We start from the raw sequence: 19468 nt of genomic DNA on the forward strand, positions 1-19468 counted from the left end.
GGTCTTCTGGTTCCTCAAAAGAGTCCTTCTCACTCCCACCCCAGGACCTTTGCACTTGCTCTTTTTGCTCCCTGAGATGCTCTCCTCACTCCCAGCCCCGCATCCCTTCCTTAGTTAACTATTATTCATCTTTCACATCTTTTTTCAGGTCTAAATATTGCTTCCTCAAAGAAACCTTCCCTGATTGCCAAACCACATCGGATATCACTAGTATGTGGTTTCTCATTCCTATGACTTTTTCTGTAAAGCATTTATCTAAGTTTATAATTATGTGTGTGTGTGTGTCTGTCTGTCTGTCTGTCTGTGTGTTTATGGTATCAGATGGATTAATTCATGCCTGTCTTTTGCACTTAAGATCCAGGAAAGCAGAGACCAACTTTTCAGAACAACTGTATACCCTGAACTCAGTACAGTGGCTGGCAGACAATTCTAGTTTGTAATAGTCCCCACTTCTCCCTTTTGCCTTCCCAACACTGAATAAAGTGTTAGTTACAATTTATATTATATTTGTGCTACTGTTTTTCTTAAAGAATTATTACTTTATACCACTGTCTCTGTCAAAGGGCGGAGAAATGAAAGCTAGACCAAAAAGGCTAGGTGTCACCAGAAAAATGGGAAATAGCATAATTCCTTATGGAACTGAAGAATGAACAATGGTTCTGCCTCACTCATGTTTATTACCTGCCCAGGCTCATAGGTATTTGAGTTTGCAACCCCCGTCCCTAACATTCTCCATATCTTTCTATTATATTTATTTACTCATTCATTTAAGATTTATCACTGGACAACCTACCTGGCACTGTTCTTAGCACTGGGATACGGCAGAGGACAAGACAGATGAAGTCCCAGCCCTAGTGTCACATGGAGCCCACCTTACATTGTGTGACAGTTTTCTGTTGGATACATGTCTCTCCACTAAACTAAGCTCCTCCCAGTGGTTACAGCACAGGCTCTGAAGCCAGACCACCTGGAACCTAATCCCAGCCAGGTGGCCTTGGCAAATTACTAAACTTCTCTGCGCCTTGGTTTTCTCACCTGTGAAATGGGGCTAATAATTGTACCTCCCTTCCAGTGTTATCATGAGGATAAAATGGGTGAAGACATACCTGTTTCATAAGTCCCCAATCAATGTTAACTCTTATTACCCACCTCTGTACCCTAAGCGGGGCCAGGTTCATGGGCGTGCTGTCACACAGGTCCCTCGCTTAGAAGGGCTCCATGTTTGGTTTAATGCTCTGCTGTTACCACTCTGAAATGCTTAATTTTTGAACAAGGGCCCCACAGTTTCATTTTTGCAACAGGCCCTGCAATTATGTAGCCAGTCCTGGTCAACACATGTCAAATGTCCAGTGAAAGTCTGTTGAAAATGAATAAGTATATGAATTTCACCAACCACAGTTGTCAGCTCACATACTCCATTGTCTTACAGAGCCAGTCAAGTGGGTCAGCGCTTGAGCAAAATTAAACAGACTTTGTTGTTGACTCATCATGTCCCTCCCCCAGGACCAAGAACACCCAAGGCCTGACCTTGGACCTTAAAGCTCTTCTCTTCCCACCCATCCATTTCCCAGGAAACCTGGACATTGACAGGCTGCCAAGGCTCTCAATAGAGCAGCAGAGAACCCAGTCCAATTCCCTGCTCTCCAGAACTGCAGTCTGCACCGTCTCTGCTACTCCATACCATTTCTCCCTGCTCAGCATCCCTAGAATGAGGCATACCTGGTTTCCTTCATCCCCATTTTACAGATGGGGAAAGGGAGGCTCAGAAACAAGACGTGTTAAGATTCCCCATGCAGCCCAGTCCCTCTGCCCAGTCAAGTCTCTAGTTTTATAAAGAGTCTCTAACTAGAGCCCCAGAATCAAACCACACAAATTATTTTTAAAGTAGCAGCCATACATGATAATGACATGCTAAACCTAGGATTGTGCCCTACCCCAACCCTATCGGCATCCAATGTGCTGACACTCCACAAAGACAAAGATAAACTCATTTTCCCCTGCCCGGCACGCCCTAGGTCAGTTGTGCTGGGACCCTCTATTCTTTCAATGTTTGTTGAGAATCCGCAAAATGCAAGCTCTGTGTAGAAGCACAAACAAGAAACAAACTAAATAATTAAATTGTATATTGTATGTCCGTGGTGCTAAGCGTATGGAAAAAAATCAAGCAGGGAAGGGGCAGAGGAAGTGAGTGTTTTGGACAGGGGTTGCGTGAAAATTTCCATTTTAAATAGTATTGTCAGGGAAAGCTTCAATGAGAAGGAGATGTATAAGCAAAGACCTGCAGAAGCAGGTTAATTCAGCTTTATGGAGAAAGAGCACTTCAAGCTGAGGAAAGAGCCAGTGCAAAAGCCCTGAGGCATTATCCATGGTTCGCAAGGTGAGGAGATCTCTGAATAGACGGGGAGCTTTGTCAAATCACATACACCTGCCCCTCCCCAACCCCAGTTTCGCATCTCAGTCTAGTTGCCTGTAGACACATCTAATCTATAGGTTCTTGAACAATTATTTGTCAAGCCTCTATGATGACACTGCTTTATTTATCAATGCACTGGGGTTCTTTGTTTTGTTTTTGTTTGGGGCAGTCACATTTAAATGGGAGAGTGCACAACAAAATTTCGATATCTAACTTGGCTTGAGATATCAGACCTGGCCTCACTGGGCCCACATGACTGTGTAATAATCTAACAACGATATGTAATGATCTAACAATCCTAGCAGTGATGGGAACTGGACACAGACCCCTTGTTGGGCAGAAGGGGCAAAGGTCCCCTCCATCTTGGGAGACCTGGGGAGGCTGGGGAAAGCCCACCCAGTCCCCTTCCCCCTGCAATAAATGTTATTGAGGGGGGGACTGTCGGGGCGCAGAGTGGGGTCATAGTCTTTTCTGAGCCCATCACATGCTCCTGGGATGACAGCTGCTCAGCCCCACCTCTCCTTGGGATTTCTGCAGAATCTTTAACTCTCTCACATGCACTGCCTTGAGCCCCAGGTGTATCTCCCTTCCCAATTCTCTTGTGGCCCACAGAAGAGCTGCATGGGGAACTCTCCCTCTGCCTACCCTGAGGAGAAGGGGGTGCCCATTCACCCCAACTCTCCAAGATTGCCTAGATCCCACCTGCTTTACCTCTCTTATCCTTCACTCAACCCTCAAACACTAGACCACCCCCAGGTAGCTCCCACGTGAGTCTGAGTGTGTGTTTGGTGTGTCGCATGAGTGTGGTCATCGTGCACGTTGACAAAGATGCCTCTGTGTTTTCACGTGTCTGGATGTGGGATGAGAGGGCTTCCACATGCCCCCTGAGAGTGTGATTGTGTCCCCATGACTGAGGATCGTGTCTGTGTGAGTGTGGATGAGTGTGTCTGAGTGGCTGCAACATCCCATCCCTGGCCGGAGGGCTCCATGTGGAGGGCTTCTGCAACCCTGCCCACGTTCCATTCAAAGGCACTCAGCTCAGGGACAGTCCACCTCTGGCCTCCCCCAGAGCCAACACACACACTCAGATGAACGCACACTTCCTTTTTTTTTTTTTCTGTTTTTTTTCTTTTTTTTTCTTAACATCTTTATTGAGTATAATTGCTTTACAATGTGTGTTTGTTTCTGCTGTATAACAAACTGAATCAGCTATACATATACATATATCCCCATATCCCCTCCCTCTTGTGTCTCCCTCCCACCCTCCCTATCCCACCCCTCTAGGTGGTCACAGAGCACTGAGCTGATCTCCCTGTGCTATTCAGCTGCTTCCCACTAGCTATCTATTTTACATTTGGTAGTGTATATATGTCCATGCCACTCTCTCACTTCGTCCCAGCTTACCCCTCCCCCTCCCTGTGTCCTCAAGTCCATTCTCTACGTCTGCATCTTTATTCCTCCTGCCCCTAGGTTCATCAGAACCTTTTTTTTTTTTTTAGATTCCATATATGTGCGTTAGCATATGGTATTTGTTTTTCTCTTTCTGACCTACTTCACTCTGTATGACAGACTCTGGTCCGTCCACTTCACCACAAATAACTCAATTTCGTTTCTTTTTATGGCTGAGTAATACTCCATTGTATATATGTGCCACATCTTCTTTATCTATTTATCTGTGGGTGGACACTTAGGTTGCTTCCATGTCCTGGCTATTGTAAATAGTGCTGCAATGAATATTGGGGTACATGATTTTTTGAATTACAGCTTTCTCAGGGTATATGCCCAGTAGTGGGATTGCTGGGTCATATGGTAGTTTTAAGCTCAGCTCCTCTGGTCCAGGAGAACGGACAACCCTAGAGCATCTTCGCTCCTACAGCCTCCTCTTCCCACCTCCTGCCCTGGGTGGAGAATCCTCAATATGGAGATGGACTCGAAGCCCTGGCAGGGGGTGGCGCGCGGGCGCTTGGGGGAAAAAGAAGTGGCTGGGGGGAAGGTTGAGAAAGGCAAACTGAGGACACGCTGGAGGAGTACGGAGCCTTTGCGGGAGAAGCAGGTCCCATCCACACCACGCCCCTCCCATGCGGTGGGGAGATGAGGGTAGTCTGTTCCCACCCAGACTTCCTCTGGTGTTCCCAGGTCTAACTCCATCTCTAATCCAGAATCCGAAGCCGAGAGAGGCAGCTGGGACCCCCTCCTCCCGAGCATCTCCCCCCTCCACCTCCACCGCGTCCAGGCATTGCTGATTGGCTGCGGGGAGCGGCGTCCCAGCCCCCCGGCTCCGAGGCGGGAGCCTAGAGGGTCGGAGGTGGGAGGTGCACAACCGGGCTCCGGGAGCCCCTCCCGAGTCCTTGCGCCCTGCGCCCTGCGGGAGGGTTGAGCCGGGACTCCAGGCGAGCAGGTGCGGAGGGAGCAGAGGGGACCACGGCCGAGGGTAGAAGCAAGTCCTGCAGGGAGAGGCGCTGCTGCTCCAGCTGCTGCCTCGGCGGCAGCCACCACCGAGCCGGCGTCCAGAGCAGGGCTGGCAGGCCGGGCGCAGAGCTGAGGCGAGCGAGGGGCGCGCTCATGGAGCACACGCACGCCCACCTCGTAGCCAACAGCTCGCTGTCCTGGTCCCCCGGCTGGGCCTGCGGCTTGGGCTTCGTGCCCGTGGTCTACTACAGCCTCTTGTTGTGCCTCGGTTTACCAGGTGAGGGGCGTGGGGGACAGGGAGGGAAGACGGGAGCCCCGAATGCGGGGTGACCCTGCCCGGGACCCCCAGGCCTAGCCACCTTCTCGGAGCGATCCCTGACGCCCCCTCTGAAAAAGTTTACGCCTTAAGGGCAACTGCGGACATTTCCAGGCTGGGGGAAAGGAAGTTGCGGTGGCCTGGCGGGGACCGTGCGTGTGTGCGTCTCACGAGTGTACGCGGCAGGCGATGGGCAGGGTGTGAGTGGGGTCGGTGTGAGTGCGCGGGATTCGAGCGTGTCTGTGTGTATTTGTGTTCGCGACTGAAGCGGTCGGCGCCCGTGAGGGGGTCCAGAGGGGGCTGTGCGTGTGACTCGACTGCAAGTCCGGACAGATGGTTTCGCGGGGGCCTCCCCTCTCCCGTCGCCCCCAGACTAGGGGCACCTCTGCCCCTCTGCCCCGCGGCGTGTCGCCGCCTGACCCGAGATGAAGCTGGAACCCCTGATCCTGGGCACTCTCTGGCCCCCGGGGGGCGCTGGGATGGAGCGAGGGATGAGCCCCCGCTGCCACCCTGAGGAACGCGTCTCCAGGCCGGCTAGAAAGAGTCGGGGCGGCTCCGGAGCCATGCCCTGGACAGGGCAAGGGTGCAGAGGTACACGCGGGCTGCCGAGGCCGCCACCTCAGGGGGTCACAGTCTCCTTGAGGACATGCCTCACCCCTGGGCTTTGCCTCCTGGTCCACCCACCCTAGGCAGCTCAGAGCTGCTGCACATGTCTGGCTGGTCCCACATCCTAGCCTCCTGTCCAAAGTATAGCTGAGACTTGTCCTGAGTTCCTGAAGAGAGCTGAGCTGTTGGGAAGGGGCTTACTGAGGGGGGAGGGGGGAGTTGGTGTTTGCCACGGTCGCCTGAGGCGGGGGCGGGCTTCCTGAGGCTCCAGCTTGAGAGGGACCTTTCTTCCAGCTAGTCCCTGAGACAGTCTCTGTGGCAGAAAGATTCCTAAAGGTCACTTCCATGCAGATGGGAGAGAGCGACAGAAAGAAAGGAAAAAAAAAAAAAATCCAATCTATGTAAAGCCTAGAATCGTAGCTTCATCAACCCCACTGTCTTTAGCATCCTGGGATCCTGGGAACTTGGGAGCTGGATTTCTGAGAGCCTTGTGAGATTTCCTTTCCAAAACATTCATCTTGGTAGTCACGGACCCTGCTAAGGTTGTTTATATAAATCCTCCCTCCCAAATTTGGCAGGTTCGAGAAACCATAAGTTTGCTAAGGCTGAGCCTCTCCCCCAGTGAGTGATGGGAATTTTATCACTAACATTGCTCTGGCTGCCCTTGCAGAGAGGCTAGCCTAGTTCGCCCTGCTGGGGTGGTGATGTGTCCTGTAATTACCTAGAGCTGGAATTGATTTCGGCCCAGTTCCCACCTCCCCATGTTGGCCCCCCTGAGCCTCTCCAGAGCTCTCCTTTGGGGAGTGTTTTTGAGAAGGTTGGTTATTTGCTGAACCAGAGAAGTGACAGGGCCCCTTTCTGACTCCTACCCTTCACCCCTCCATCTCCTCTTTGGACGCAAGAGTAACTACTCTCTCAGGCTTTTCTTCTGAAAACCCCTTAAGGGACAGAACCGTAAAGACGAGGAGAGACTCTAAGGGAAATGAGGATGGGGAGAATGAAGGAAAGCTCAGACCTTCAAACACCTCAAGGTGGGAGTCAAGGTACCACACACCTTTACGGCTTAACTCCTATGCCGGCTAGGACCTTCCTGACCCATTGACATTGGCACCTATTATATACCAGGCACATGCTCTTCAAGGCTGAGCTCAGGACTTAGAGACTTAAGAGTGGGGGATTGTGATTAGAACTTGAAGGGCATTGATGTGTTCATACATTCAGAGTTATGACCACCTACTGTGTGCCAAGGGCTAAGGAGGTGTAAAAAAGGGACTCAGAGACCCCTGTCTGAGGTCAAGGAGCTCATACATGGAGCTTGTGATGGATGCAGAAGGACCAAACATTCTGGAGAAAATCGATTGGAGAAGCCAGGCTTGCAGGAAGATCATGGGTTTTGTTAATGGCTTGCAAGGTGGTTCAAAAGTGAAATCCTTAAGTCATTCTCTCAAAACCGTAAGGGCAGACAAGTATGTCCTAGTGACTAAGAATGCAGACTGTAGAATGAAGCAGAGCTGGGTATTAATCTATGAACCTCTCATGTCTCTGTGCCTCAGTTTCCACATCTATAAAATGGGCATTATGAGAGTACCTACCCCTGAATTTGTGGTGAGAAGTAAAGATGTGGATGGAGGCAAGGGTACAAGTGAAGCGCACAGCTCAGTGCCTGACACACCACACATTGATTGCTGCTGTGCTGCTGTAGTTGTGGTTATCATAAAGCTGCCTTGGTTATAAGGAGGAGGGGGGTTGCTCAGCCCTGCCTGAGCCAGAGAAGGGACTGGGAAGCATGCTGAGAAGAGCACTCAGCTCAGTGCAGTGCTTCTCTGTCTGAGCTCACTACAGTATTCCCTGCCCTGCCCCTAGCCCCAGCAATTCGCAAACCCTTGCTACCTGGCCTCCGACTGGGAGGCTCAGCTATGCTGGGTGTGAAGTAACAGACCACAGGGCTTGGTAATATTGTTGAAAACTGAGATTTTAATTGAGTCACTTTTCCTGGCAGTGGACTCACCCCAATTCCAAATTCTCGCCATGGTGGTTGGAGAGTGAAAGAGCGATGGGGAATGGCTGTTTGGCAACAGGGGAGCTAGTAACTAGGGGAAAGTAACTAGAGGCACTTTCAGCCTCTAGATTGAAAGGAAGAGCTTGGGAAAGGCCATGTGGTCCAATCCCCTGCCTCTAGGAATTACCCCAGACAGTCCAACTTAACTGGTCTGGTGTGGGATCCAGAGGGTTCTAATGTGAAGTATAGGCAAAGCTCTGCCACTTAAGAATTCTTATTCTCTGTACCACAATCTTCCCTACCTATAAAATGGTGGTAATGGTAGTGCACAGGCAGTGTATATTAAATAAGATAACCTGTGTTAAAATGGCTTAGCACGGGGCCTGGACTGTGGACCACACTGGATCTTTTCCTGTATTAAATGCTTATATTATTGCAGTGAATCCCCACCACATCCCTGTGACCTGTACGTGCCCTGAACGCATTTTACAGAAGAGCAAACTGAGATTCAGAGAAGTGGAGCGTCTCATCTACAGTCACACAGTCCAGCCAGCGTGCAAACACCTTTCCATTGCATCCAGTGCCTTCATTACTGCCTTCATTACTACTAGTTCTTTTAACTAACTTCAGTTCTCCGTGCTGTGGGCTCACTGGAGAAAATTGGTGTCCCAGCTGTTCCTAAAACTCCATCTCTTTCCTCCTCCATTTTAAATAAGCAAAATGTTTCCAACTTTTCAAAACACATACAATAAGCCAACAAAGCAGAGTTGGGGACACTGATTGGGCCACAGCTGAGACAAGACAGTGCAAAGCAAAAGGCAGTGCAAGAGGGAAAGATGAGCCTGAATGCCTGGGGGAAGAGAGTGGGAGGGAGGACGGCTGAGGCCCCCTGATAAGGAAGGAGTAGTGGAAAATTAAACTGAGATTTGAAAGACATTTTTAAAATTTTACCTTTTGAAAGGCACAGTGGATGTTAAGGGAGACAAAGTGAAGAAGATGAAGCCTGAAACTGCATGCCACCCAGCAGAAGGGAGCATTTCTACAACTGCCTGCCTGCCTCTGAGGGCTGGTGCAAGATGAAAGGAGATGATGAGTCTAGCCTGGCAGGTAGTAAGTGCTTTGACATGTGCTAGTTACTGTTGTTGTTAACCACAGGTGGAAGAATGGTGGCTGCTAAGCTGGGCTGAGCCCTCCAGATGTGTTCTCTTTCGCCTGTAAAATCTTTAGAGAAAATGTAGTAAACAGATTAAGAGTACAAAGTCTGGAGCTGGACTTCTGGAGTTTGAGTCTTGGCTTTACTACTTATAAGCTGTGTGACTTTAGGCAAGTGGCTTTAACTCCTCTGTGCCTCAGTTTCCCCACCTATAAAGTGGGGATGATGATGATAATGGTACGTACTTCATAGAGTTTCTGTAAGTATTAAATAAGTTAAGCACGTAACACAATGCCTGGCACACAGGAAGCACTCTATAAGTCATTTTTTCACCATTTAAAAATTAGGGAAATCAAGGGAAAATTCCCTACTTGCTTTATGACATCAGCTTTACCCTCATATCAAAACCAGACAAAGACATTACAAGAGGGCTTCCCTGGTGGCGCAGTGATTGAGAGTCCACCTGCCAATGCAGGGGTCGTGGGTTCGTGCCCTGGTCTGGGAAGATCCCACATGACGCAGAGCGGCTGGGCCCGTGAGCCATGGCCGCTAAGCCTGCGCGTCCGGAGCCTGTGCTCCGCAACGGGAGAGGCCACAACAGTGAGAGGCCCGCGTACCACAAAAAAAAAAAGACATTACAAGAAAACTACCAACCAATAGTCCTCATGAACATAGTCATAAAAATCCTCAACAAAATATTAGCAAATCTAATCCAGCAATATATAAAAAGGATAATATGTAAGACCAAACTGGGTTTATCCCAGGAATGCAAGGCTAGTTCAACATTTAAAAATCATTCACCATAGTAACAATGTGATTCACCATATTAACTAAAAAGGAAAATCCATATGATCATTTTAACAGATGCAGAAAAATATTTGACAGAATTCAACATCCATCCATTTGATGAAACCTTATCAAACTAGGAACAGGGAGAGAACTTCTTTAACCTGATAAAGGACATCTATAAATAATCTACAGCTAGCATCACATTTAATGATGAAAGTTGGAATGCTTTCCCCTCAAGATCTGAAACAAGGCAAGGATGTTCTCATCACTCCTATTCAGCATCATACTGGAAGTTTTAGCCAGTGCAATACGGCAAGAAAAAGGAAAAAAACCCAGGTATACAGGAAGGAAGAAATGAAATTGTTTCTATTCACAGATGATATAATTACCTTCATAGAAAATCACAAAGACTCCACAATAAAAGTTCCTACAAACAAACTGAGTTCAGCATGTTTGCACACTGTTAATATGCAAAAATTCTATTGTATTTCTACATATTAACAATGAACAATTTGAAATTAAAAATTGGGATTTAAAAAAAAATAGATTTCCAGGTTCCCTTAAAAAATCAGAACTGAAAACATTAAGCTCATGTTCCCAGAAAGTAGCAATTGACTAGAGCTGAGTAATAGGCTGCTTTTCCTATGCAGCTGTGTGTGTGTGTGGACATACACACACATTAAAAAGGTAATAACATTCATATTATTTGAAAACCTAAAAGTATAAAAAGGGTACACATTGCAAAGTCTCCTTCCCATTCCTTTCCCCTGCTCACCAGTTCCCAAATCCACCCCATCATCACCACCACCACACAAGTAACCACTGCATTAGTATCTTAGTTTCCTATTTATTCTTTCAGAGTTTTTAAGTATATATACAAGCAAATATGAATAGAGAATTTCAACTCTCCCTTTTTTTTACTCTCTCCAAAATGAGCACATTATTCACACCATCCTATATCTTGCTGTTTTTTCGCTTAATATATCACCCAGAACAGTATATATAATGCTTTTTTCATTCTTTAATGAAGCTGCATAGTATTCCATTGTATATTTGTACCATAATTTAGTGGTTGCCCCCTCAAAAGCACACATGCACCCCAGTTCGAAACATTCCCTACATGGTGCACCTAATTCTCCTCTAAAACCTGTCTGGCCCCTCTTAATGCTCATTTGGCCTTAGGATTCTTGTTATAACAGTGGGAGAAAGACTACTACCATGAGGAATCCTGAATTCCAGGATTGGTTCTGGTAATAAGTCACTGTGAGACATTGGACAAGTCATTCTTGATGGGTCTGTCAAAGGCCCAGGAAAGCTGGGCTCTGCTTGTGTTACTCAGTTGGAGACATGGCCCGTAGATGGGACATAAGTACAGACCAATGAAGTATCTATGCTGGAGGCTGCCTGGGCTGGCCTTGGGTTGGGGTTCAGAACAGTAGCTTTGTAATCCTTGTCTCTGACTAAGAGTTCAATAAATGTTATTAAACTTCTGTGCCCTGCATTGTTTTGTGGCAATTTGAAATAAAACATGCAAAGGCTTCTTTTGTTTTTTTAATTTTTATTTATTTATTTATTTTTGGCTGCGTTGGGTCTTTGTTGCTGTGTGTGGGCTTCTCATTGCAGTGGCTTCTTTTATTGAGGAGCACAGGGTCTAGGCGTGCGGGCTTCAGTAGTTGTGGCACATGGACTCAGTAGTTGTGGCTCACAGGCTCTAGAGCACAGGCTCAGTAGTCGTGGCGCACAGGCTTAGTTGCTCCGCAGCATGTGGGATCTTCCTGGACCAGGGCTCAAACCCGTGTCTGCTGCATTGGCAGGCAGATTCTTAACCACTGCGCCACCAGGGAAGTGCACAAAGGTTTCTCATAGTCCCTCGCACATTGTAGAAGCTCAACAAATAGTAGTTCACATTGTTTTTATTGCCTAACATGTCAATGTGTTCAAGCCCTGAAGCCACACACTGCTTTGTACATAGGTCTTTTCCATAAATGCACAATTCCACTCCAAGTGTACCCACCAGATATGAAGCTCCATGTCCTGGCAAACTAGGAGAGAATGATCCAGTGGATTAAGCAATCAATGCCATCATAAGCCTAGGGAATTTGTACCCCTAAGAGGGCTGCCTGTGGTTCAGTGAAACCTCCAGAAATAATATCAGTTCGGAACATGAAATGGTCTTCAGCTAAAGCTAGTGCAGAGAATGACAAGCACCACCAGCAAGATCACCCTGTATGCTGCAGCCGGGATTGCGAACAGAAGTGGAGCAGGGAGGGGAACACAGATCCCGCCACTGAACCTCCATGTAGATCTGAAATATGTGGACGATGTTTATAGGGGAAGCAGCCCTGCAATGCTAGGGGTTGGGGAGGGCAGGTGTCTTGAATTCAGATACCTGCATGGGGCAGTCAGAGAGTATAAATGAACAAAATGGGCCAGTTTTAAGAACTGCTTCACTTATCCATAGAATTGTGCTTCCTTGCTGTTTTTCTGAAAATATGTGGCTCTCAATGATAGAGACGTATGCCAAAAACACTGCCCTTTCCTCTTAATAATTGCTAGCACTTATGTAGCACTCATTATGTGCTAGAGATTCTTCAAAGCACTTCACATACATTAGCTTATTTAATTCTCACGACAACCCTTTGAGGCATGGATAAATATTATGCCCATTTTCCAGATGAGAACATTGAGACACTTACCCAAGGTCACATAGCTAGAAAATGACAGAGCAATATTCAGTACTGCTGTCCAGCTTTATTATAAGAAAATGGCAGCACACGTGTAATGACAGCTGACAACTGACAAGCTGGGTTGAGAGGTGGGGGTGATAATAGGGAGGAGGGGGACCTGGGGGAGTTAGAAAGTGCTGCCACCACTCAGCTTTCCAGCCAATGGTCCAGTGTTGCCAAATTGTTCCCAAAACTCTAGAAATCCAGATTTTTATTTGAAATGTCCCAGTGTTTAAATGTTGGCAACTAACTCACAAATTTTAAAAACACTATGTGAGCCAGCATCACCTGAGCCAAATCAGACATGTCTGCAGGCTTGATACGGCCCACCAGGCTGCCAGTTCACAAACTCCAGAGTGGGCACATCTTCCAGAAGCACCAAGAAACACCAAGGGGGTAACGGGGAGTGGAGAATAAAAGCAAGAAGCTAAAAGGAGGAGCAAGAAATAACAGAGATGGAGACCCAAAGAAAATGGGTAAATCAGAAAAGCATGCCAACTCAGGAAACCAGGGACGTGGCATAAGCTGGAAGGAAAAGCTCCAAGAAATACCACACATTTCATGTGGATTATGTTTTGAAACACAAACCTACCATTTGGGGGGATGGGAGCTGCCCTGAGAACCTGACAGCGTGGGCTCAGTGGTCCTCACACCTGGATCCAAGTTCTAACTTTGTGGCTTCTATTGGTGGGGCTCTGGCAGGTTGCTCAGATCTCTCTGAGCCTCCACGTTTCCACCTGCAGAAGGAGTGGAACAGTGCCTTTCTCACAGGGCTTATGCTGTGGACAAAATGAGACAGTTCGCGGCTAGCCAGGGCCCAGAGCCCGCCACTCCATGGCTGCTGGTATTTGGTGAGTCCAAACACTTCCGTTTCACAAAATGAGGAAACTGAGACCTCACCCAGAGTCACAGAGCTGGCAATGACAGAGTCTGAACCAGAACTTAGTTTTTCCAAGTCTCGCTTAGTTCACTTTTTGCAACATCACATGCTAGTGGTCTCCGAAGAGGAAGCAAAGTGATAAGAGTAAAGGAGCAAAAGGCTACAGAATTTCAGAGTGCACATCTAGATTTGGGCGGTCCGTTGATGTTTTATGCAGGATTATTTTAGGTGGTACAAGGCTGCAGCATTCAGTTCCTTTTCAGTTTTCTTAATCCTTTTGATTCCATCAAAAGGAGAGTCTCAGCTAGGTGCCAGTGTGTTTTTAACACCTTTACATATGTGCTAAATCTCCCTTTTTAACAGACACAGAGCAGACCTAGGGCTCGGCACCTCAGCAGGCAGCAGTATCTAGCTAGAATTTAATGTCACTCTTGTATTGTCATTGTATTTATTTTTAAGGCTACCTTCTGTTTACAACAGGGAGGTGGGTTTGTTATCCACGATTGTCATATGTCCATGCTGTCCACTGTAGTCACCACCAGCCACATCTGGCTGTTGAGCACGTGACATTTACTTATTTATTTATTAAAAAAATTTTTTTTATCTATTTATTTTTGGCTGCATTGGTTCTTTGTTGCTGCACGCGGGCCTTCTCTAGTTGCGGCGAGCGGGGGCTACTCTTCGTTGCGGTGCGCGGGCTTCTCATTGCGGTGGCTTCTCTTGTTGCAGAGCACAGGCTCTAGGTGTGTGGCCTTCAGCAGTTGTGGCACGTGGGCTTCAGTAGTTGTGGCTCGTGGGCTCTAGAGCACAGGCTCAGTAGTTGTGGCGCACGGGCTTAGTTGCTCCGCGACATGTGGGATCTTCCCAGACCAGGGCTCGAACCTGTGTCCCCCGCATTGGCAGGTGGATTCTTAACCACTGCGCCACCAGGGAAGTCCTGCAGTACAACCTGCAGAACTGAGTTTTTTATTTCATTTCATTTTAATTAATTTACAATTAAAATCTGATACTTGACTCAATTATTAGAAAATAACTGTGTGCTTGGAACAACTTGAGTATGTGAGTCTACTCTTTCAAGTGTACATTTTATGACATCTAAACAGAGATCAAGGATTTCCAGTGAAAATTTAGCATCCATAGAGAGATCTGCTGGAAGTGTAAAATACACAGCAGACTTTGGACATTTAGTATGAGAAAAAGTTAAATATCTGGGTAATTTATAGTGTTACATTTTTGGATGAACATGGTTAAATAAAATATATTGTTAAAATTAATGTCGGAACTTCCCTGGTGGTCCAGTGGTAAAGAATCTGCCTTCCAATGCAGAGGACGTGGGTTCAATCCCTGGTTGGGGAAGTAAGATCCCACGTGCCGCGGGGCAACCACAACTACTGAGCCCTTGCACCTCAACTAGAGAGCCTGCGTGCTGGAAATTACACAGCCCACACACTCTGGAGCCTGCGTGCCACAACTAGGAGAGGAAAACCCACATGACACAACTAGAGAGATGCCCACACACCACAACAAAAAATAAATAAATAAAAATAAAATTAATGTCACCTGGGGATTCCCTGGTGGCGCAGTGGTTAAGAATCTGCCTGCCGATACAGCGGACACAGGTTCGTGCCCCAGTCTGGGAAGATCCTACATGCCGCGGAGCGGCTGGGCCTGTGAGCCATGGCCGCTGGGCCTGCGCGTCCGGAGCCTATGCTCCGCAACGGGAGAGGCCACAACAGTGAGAGGCCCGCGTACTGCAAAAAAAAAAAAAAAAAAAAATTATGTCACCTGTTTCTTATTGTTTTAAATGAGGCTGCTAGAAAATTGAAAGTGCATATGTAGTTCATATTACATTTATATTGGAGAGGAGTATTATATAAAATATAAATTCAAGAAAAAAATGGCAAACCACTTTAAAACAAGATGTTAAGTAAGTAACAGTACAGGGGACATAAGAACATGGCAAAAGTCACAACACTGGTGGGCCAGTTACTAAAATCTGTGGAACACTGATCTAGTACAATGCTCTTGATGAAAAAACTGAGGCCCAGAGAGGGCAAGGAAGTTCCCCCAAGGTTTCAGAGCTAATTAGGGGTGACCTTGACCCCAAACCTTCCAGATTCCAAATCAAGTGAGCTTTGGCCATTGCAGGGGGGATAATCCTGCCATTTCTACCCCCACCAAGGGAAACGTAAGGAAGGTAGGGTCAGGGTGTGGGGAGGAAGTGGCTACCCTGGGCCCCGGTGGACTTCAAAGGGAGGGAACTTCTCTGTACGGACGACCCAGGAGCTTGGTCTTCCTATCAAGTGGAAGCAGAATGACTGGGGCTTCTCTTGAGGAAAGGCATGACCAGCTGAAGTACACTGAGAGGAAGCTAGGGCTTTTAACCCAAAGGTATGTTTTCATTTTGCCCCATGATGAAGAAGGATGAGATGAGAAACCAGAGAGCACAAAATTCAGTCCAGAGAGCATCTGCATTCATTGATTCACTTATCCACCCATCCGTCCATCCATCCATCTGACCATGTGCCCGGCAGTGCCAAGTACCAGGCACTGTACTAGGCATATGGCAAACCAAAGAAGACCCCTGCCTTGCCTTTGTGCGCATGTGCACACAACTACACACCACACACACACACACACACACACACACACACACACACAACCACACACACAGATGGGGAAGACCAGCATGATCAGAAACCCGAATAAATGTTAACAGTCACCTGTGAAAAGATCATGAAGGAGAGAGAGGCACATGGAGAGCTGTTTATGGGGGCCTGCCCAAATGGGAGCCCAAGGATGGGGACCCTCGAGGGGAACAGCTGAAAACTGAGGCGGAGGAAGGGAAGGAAGGAAGGATGAGGGCGACGGGAGCGGGCTGTGCAGCCACCTGTGGCAGGAGGGGAGCTGGTGCCCACACAGTGGGACAGAAGGGTCACCCAAGTCTGGGGGCCAAAAGGTGGCTGAGGTGGGGGAAGAACGTGGTGTGAGATGAGAGCCAAGGGGAACAGGAAGCCAGAGCTTCATAAAAACCACGCACGTTGACCCTGAGTTGGGACAACACGCTCTGCAGTGTGAGGACTGACGGGTCCACCAGCGACTTCTTTCCTTGCCCATCGTTTGCCATCGATAGAGCTCAGGGAATTGCTTTTCTGCCACAGACATTTCTTACCATTTTCAGCTAAGTGCAGAGCAAACCATCAGCCACATCCCTTCAACTGAGGGCCTCTGCACACACACAGATACACAGAGATGCGCATACACAGACACGCACACGCAAACACACAGACATAGAGACAGACACACACACAGAGACACGCACGAAGATACCACACTCCACATCAAAGTCATAGAATGGCCAGCGATTCCGTTTTGCCTGCAGCCCTTGCTTTTAGCATTCCTCGCCTCACCCCACGGTTCAGCTCCACAGAACCGCTGACAAGAACCACCATCTGCCTCTTGAAAGAAAAGCACCGGCTTCCCTGGAAGGTGGTAGAACAGAGCAGTGACCGCAGAGGGAACTCGAGCCAGTGGGGCCAGTTTTTGAGGAGGGTGGGGATGGATGTTCCTTAAAGGAATCACACGACCCACACTCTTGACCTTCACAGAACGCGGTTCCTACACGTCCGCCCTCCACATGCAGGACCCTTCCAGAACTCCACTGCTCCTGGCCAGAGGGATCAGGGAAGTAACGTTGGTTTAGGAATTGAGTTCCACTTTGCTAGCTGTCAGGTCTGGAGCAGGTAGTTTGCCCTCCTTCAAGCCTCAGTCTCCCACTGAGCGTATGCATGTGGAGGCCCTTTCACGCACCAGGAACCCTTGTTGTCTCTGGAGGAAAAGCAGGGGGACAAGCAGTCAGCAAGTAAACCGCGCGTCCACAGAGTCATGTTAGCTAGTGATGCACGCTACGGGGATAAGAAGACGTGGTAGAGTGATGGGGGGCAGGCAAGGGCTCTCCAGAGAGCTGATGTCTCAGTGGAGATTGGAATGATAAGGCGGGAGTGGCAGCGGGGAAGGAAGGGCGTGCGGGCAGAGGGACCAGGAGGGTGAAAGCTGGGAGGGGGGACTGCACGCTGCCTCGGGGCTGGGATGTGACGAGCGAGAGGTGGGGACGAACCAGCTGGATGCTGCGGGCCCTTCGGTCCGGTGAGGAGCTTGGATTTTACTCTAAGTTTTGCAAGACACACTAAGCAGGTGACATGACCTAATGTGAGGTTTTCAAAGGCCTGTCCAGCTGCTGTGAGAAGAATCGAGGGAAGGTGGTACGAGGGGAACAGCGAGCAGCTGAGGAGGTGGCTGCCGTGGGAAGGGATGTGAAGGGTTTGGGCGCCGGCACAGGGCACGCAGTGGGAGTGCAGGTCAAGGGTCACGTTCACAGCCCTCACATCCCACTCCTGCCCTTTCCACCATCTCCTCCGTCTCCAAGTAAAACAAGTAGCCAAAAGAAGTGAGCCAACTAACGATGTTCTGGGACGTGTGCCCGCCCCGGGGCCGTGGGGGGTACCCGCGTTGGGAGGGCCATGGTCTCGGTCACGGCCATGGGCAAGTCCCGCTGATGACCCAGCTGTCAGCTGCAAGAGTCCTGATCAGAAAGGAGCTAGTGCCTGGGTGAGAAGAATGGGGTCACCTTCAGCTCTGTCACTTGCAAATGAACGGGAGCGAGCTGTGGCCAGTTGTGGCAGAGGGACATTGTCACTGTGACTGCATTCAGTTCTGAGGACCAGGGTCCAGCAAGAGGAAGGGAGTAATGTCCCCAAGACTGAGGTGGAGACACTGAGGACATCTTGACAATGAGCAGAGAGAGCTCGTGGAAGAGGGAAGAAAAGGCTGGTCGCCTCTTGGATTTTCTCGGAATAGACCTTCTGGCCAGAAGAGGTGGGCTCTGGGAAATGAGAGGGCTTTTTTTTCTTAATCACTGTCAGCACTAAATGCTGGTCAGATGCTTGCTGGTGAACACCCTTCTCAAGCCCCTCATTCACTTTCCAAAGAGGCCTGGACTGGGGGTCACAGTCTCAGAACTTTCAGAATGTGAGAGAAGCCTGTTCAAGGTTTTCTTAAAATGCAGCACCTTCCCTATTAACATTCAGAGACAAGCTCATAACAATTCAGATTTCTCATGACTCTTGAGAAATTTTAAAGTCTGGCAAAACTGAGCTCTCCCTGACTGTCATCAAGTGCCCAGAACAAGGCAGCTCTGGTCACTTTACATGAAGCTGGTGCCGTCCAGTTCACCTCAGCCCCACCGCTCCTTACTCATACCCAGCACAAAGATTATTTTCTTCTATCTGGTCTGCTTCTTTCACTTATGTCTCCTGCCTTGCCCTCTAGGATTTGGAATTTTCTGTGTTAATGCCTTTCCTCAAATTTAACTATGTGTACGATACACACACACATGCCATATCTGTTTACACCATCACACGTTTGGCCTCACAGCCACTTTCCTCCCACTCTAAATGCTTTACTGCAAGAAAGGAAGCTGGTAAGACCTGGATTTGAGATCCACTGGACTTTCTAGGTGTGTGTAGTTAATTTCTCTGAGCCTCTATTTCCATATCTATAACATAAGGCTACCCACCTTGCTGAGAACACATGAGACGATATACATCATGGGCCTGGCATATAGCAGGTGCTTGGGGCCAAAAAACCAAAACATAAACCAAAGGCAATGCAATATTGTAACAAATTCAATACAGACTTTTAAAAAGTGGTCCACGTCAAAAAAAAAAAAAAAAGAAGAGACTGACAAGGATTTCTCATCCGATCCCCACTGGTACTCTTACGCTGCATAAAGGATCAGGCTCCATTTCATGAGGGCCTGCTTTGTGCCGAAGGTTATAGGGGATAACGATGTGGGAAAAGACAAAGATGATGGTGAAATGGTCCCTTAAAGCACTCACACTCTAGTTAGGTAGGAAGGCAAATCAATAGTCATAATACAATGTGACACATTCTATAACAGAAGTGAGGGTGAGGCATTTCAATTCCTGTAGGGACTCAAACTTATCTCTGCCTGGGAGCATCAAAAAGATATTGAGGGGGCTTCCCTGGTGGCGCAGTGGTTGAGAGTCCGCCTGCCGATGCAGGGGACACGGGTTCGTGCCCCGGTCTGGGAAGATCCCACATGCCGCGGAGCGGCTGGGCCCGTGAGCCATGGCCGCTGAGCCTGCGCGTCCGGAG

The 19468-nt window shown here is 48.3% G+C and overlaps 1 protein-coding gene across 1 annotated transcript in view; it reads left to right on the forward strand.

Annotated features, from left to right (window-relative positions):
* Positions 1 to 4975: 4975 nt before the first annotated feature.
* The window catches only part of GPR139 (G protein-coupled receptor 139), a gene marked incomplete at both ends in the record, with an annotated part of 40235 nt that continues 25742 nt past the window's right edge, over positions 4976 to 19468 (forward strand). The window contains one exon of the mRNA XM_082858182.1: positions 4976 to 5099. Within this exon, the coding sequence (XP_082714308.1) occupies positions 4976 to 5099 (124 nt within the window). The remainder of the gene's footprint in view (positions 5100 to 19468) is intronic.

The sequence above is a fragment of the Leucopleurus acutus genome (assembly GCF_964270905.1).
Source record: "Leucopleurus acutus genome assembly, chromosome: 16".
In the NCBI taxonomy this organism is placed as follows: domain Eukaryota; kingdom Metazoa; phylum Chordata; class Mammalia; order Artiodactyla; family Delphinidae; genus Leucopleurus; species Leucopleurus acutus.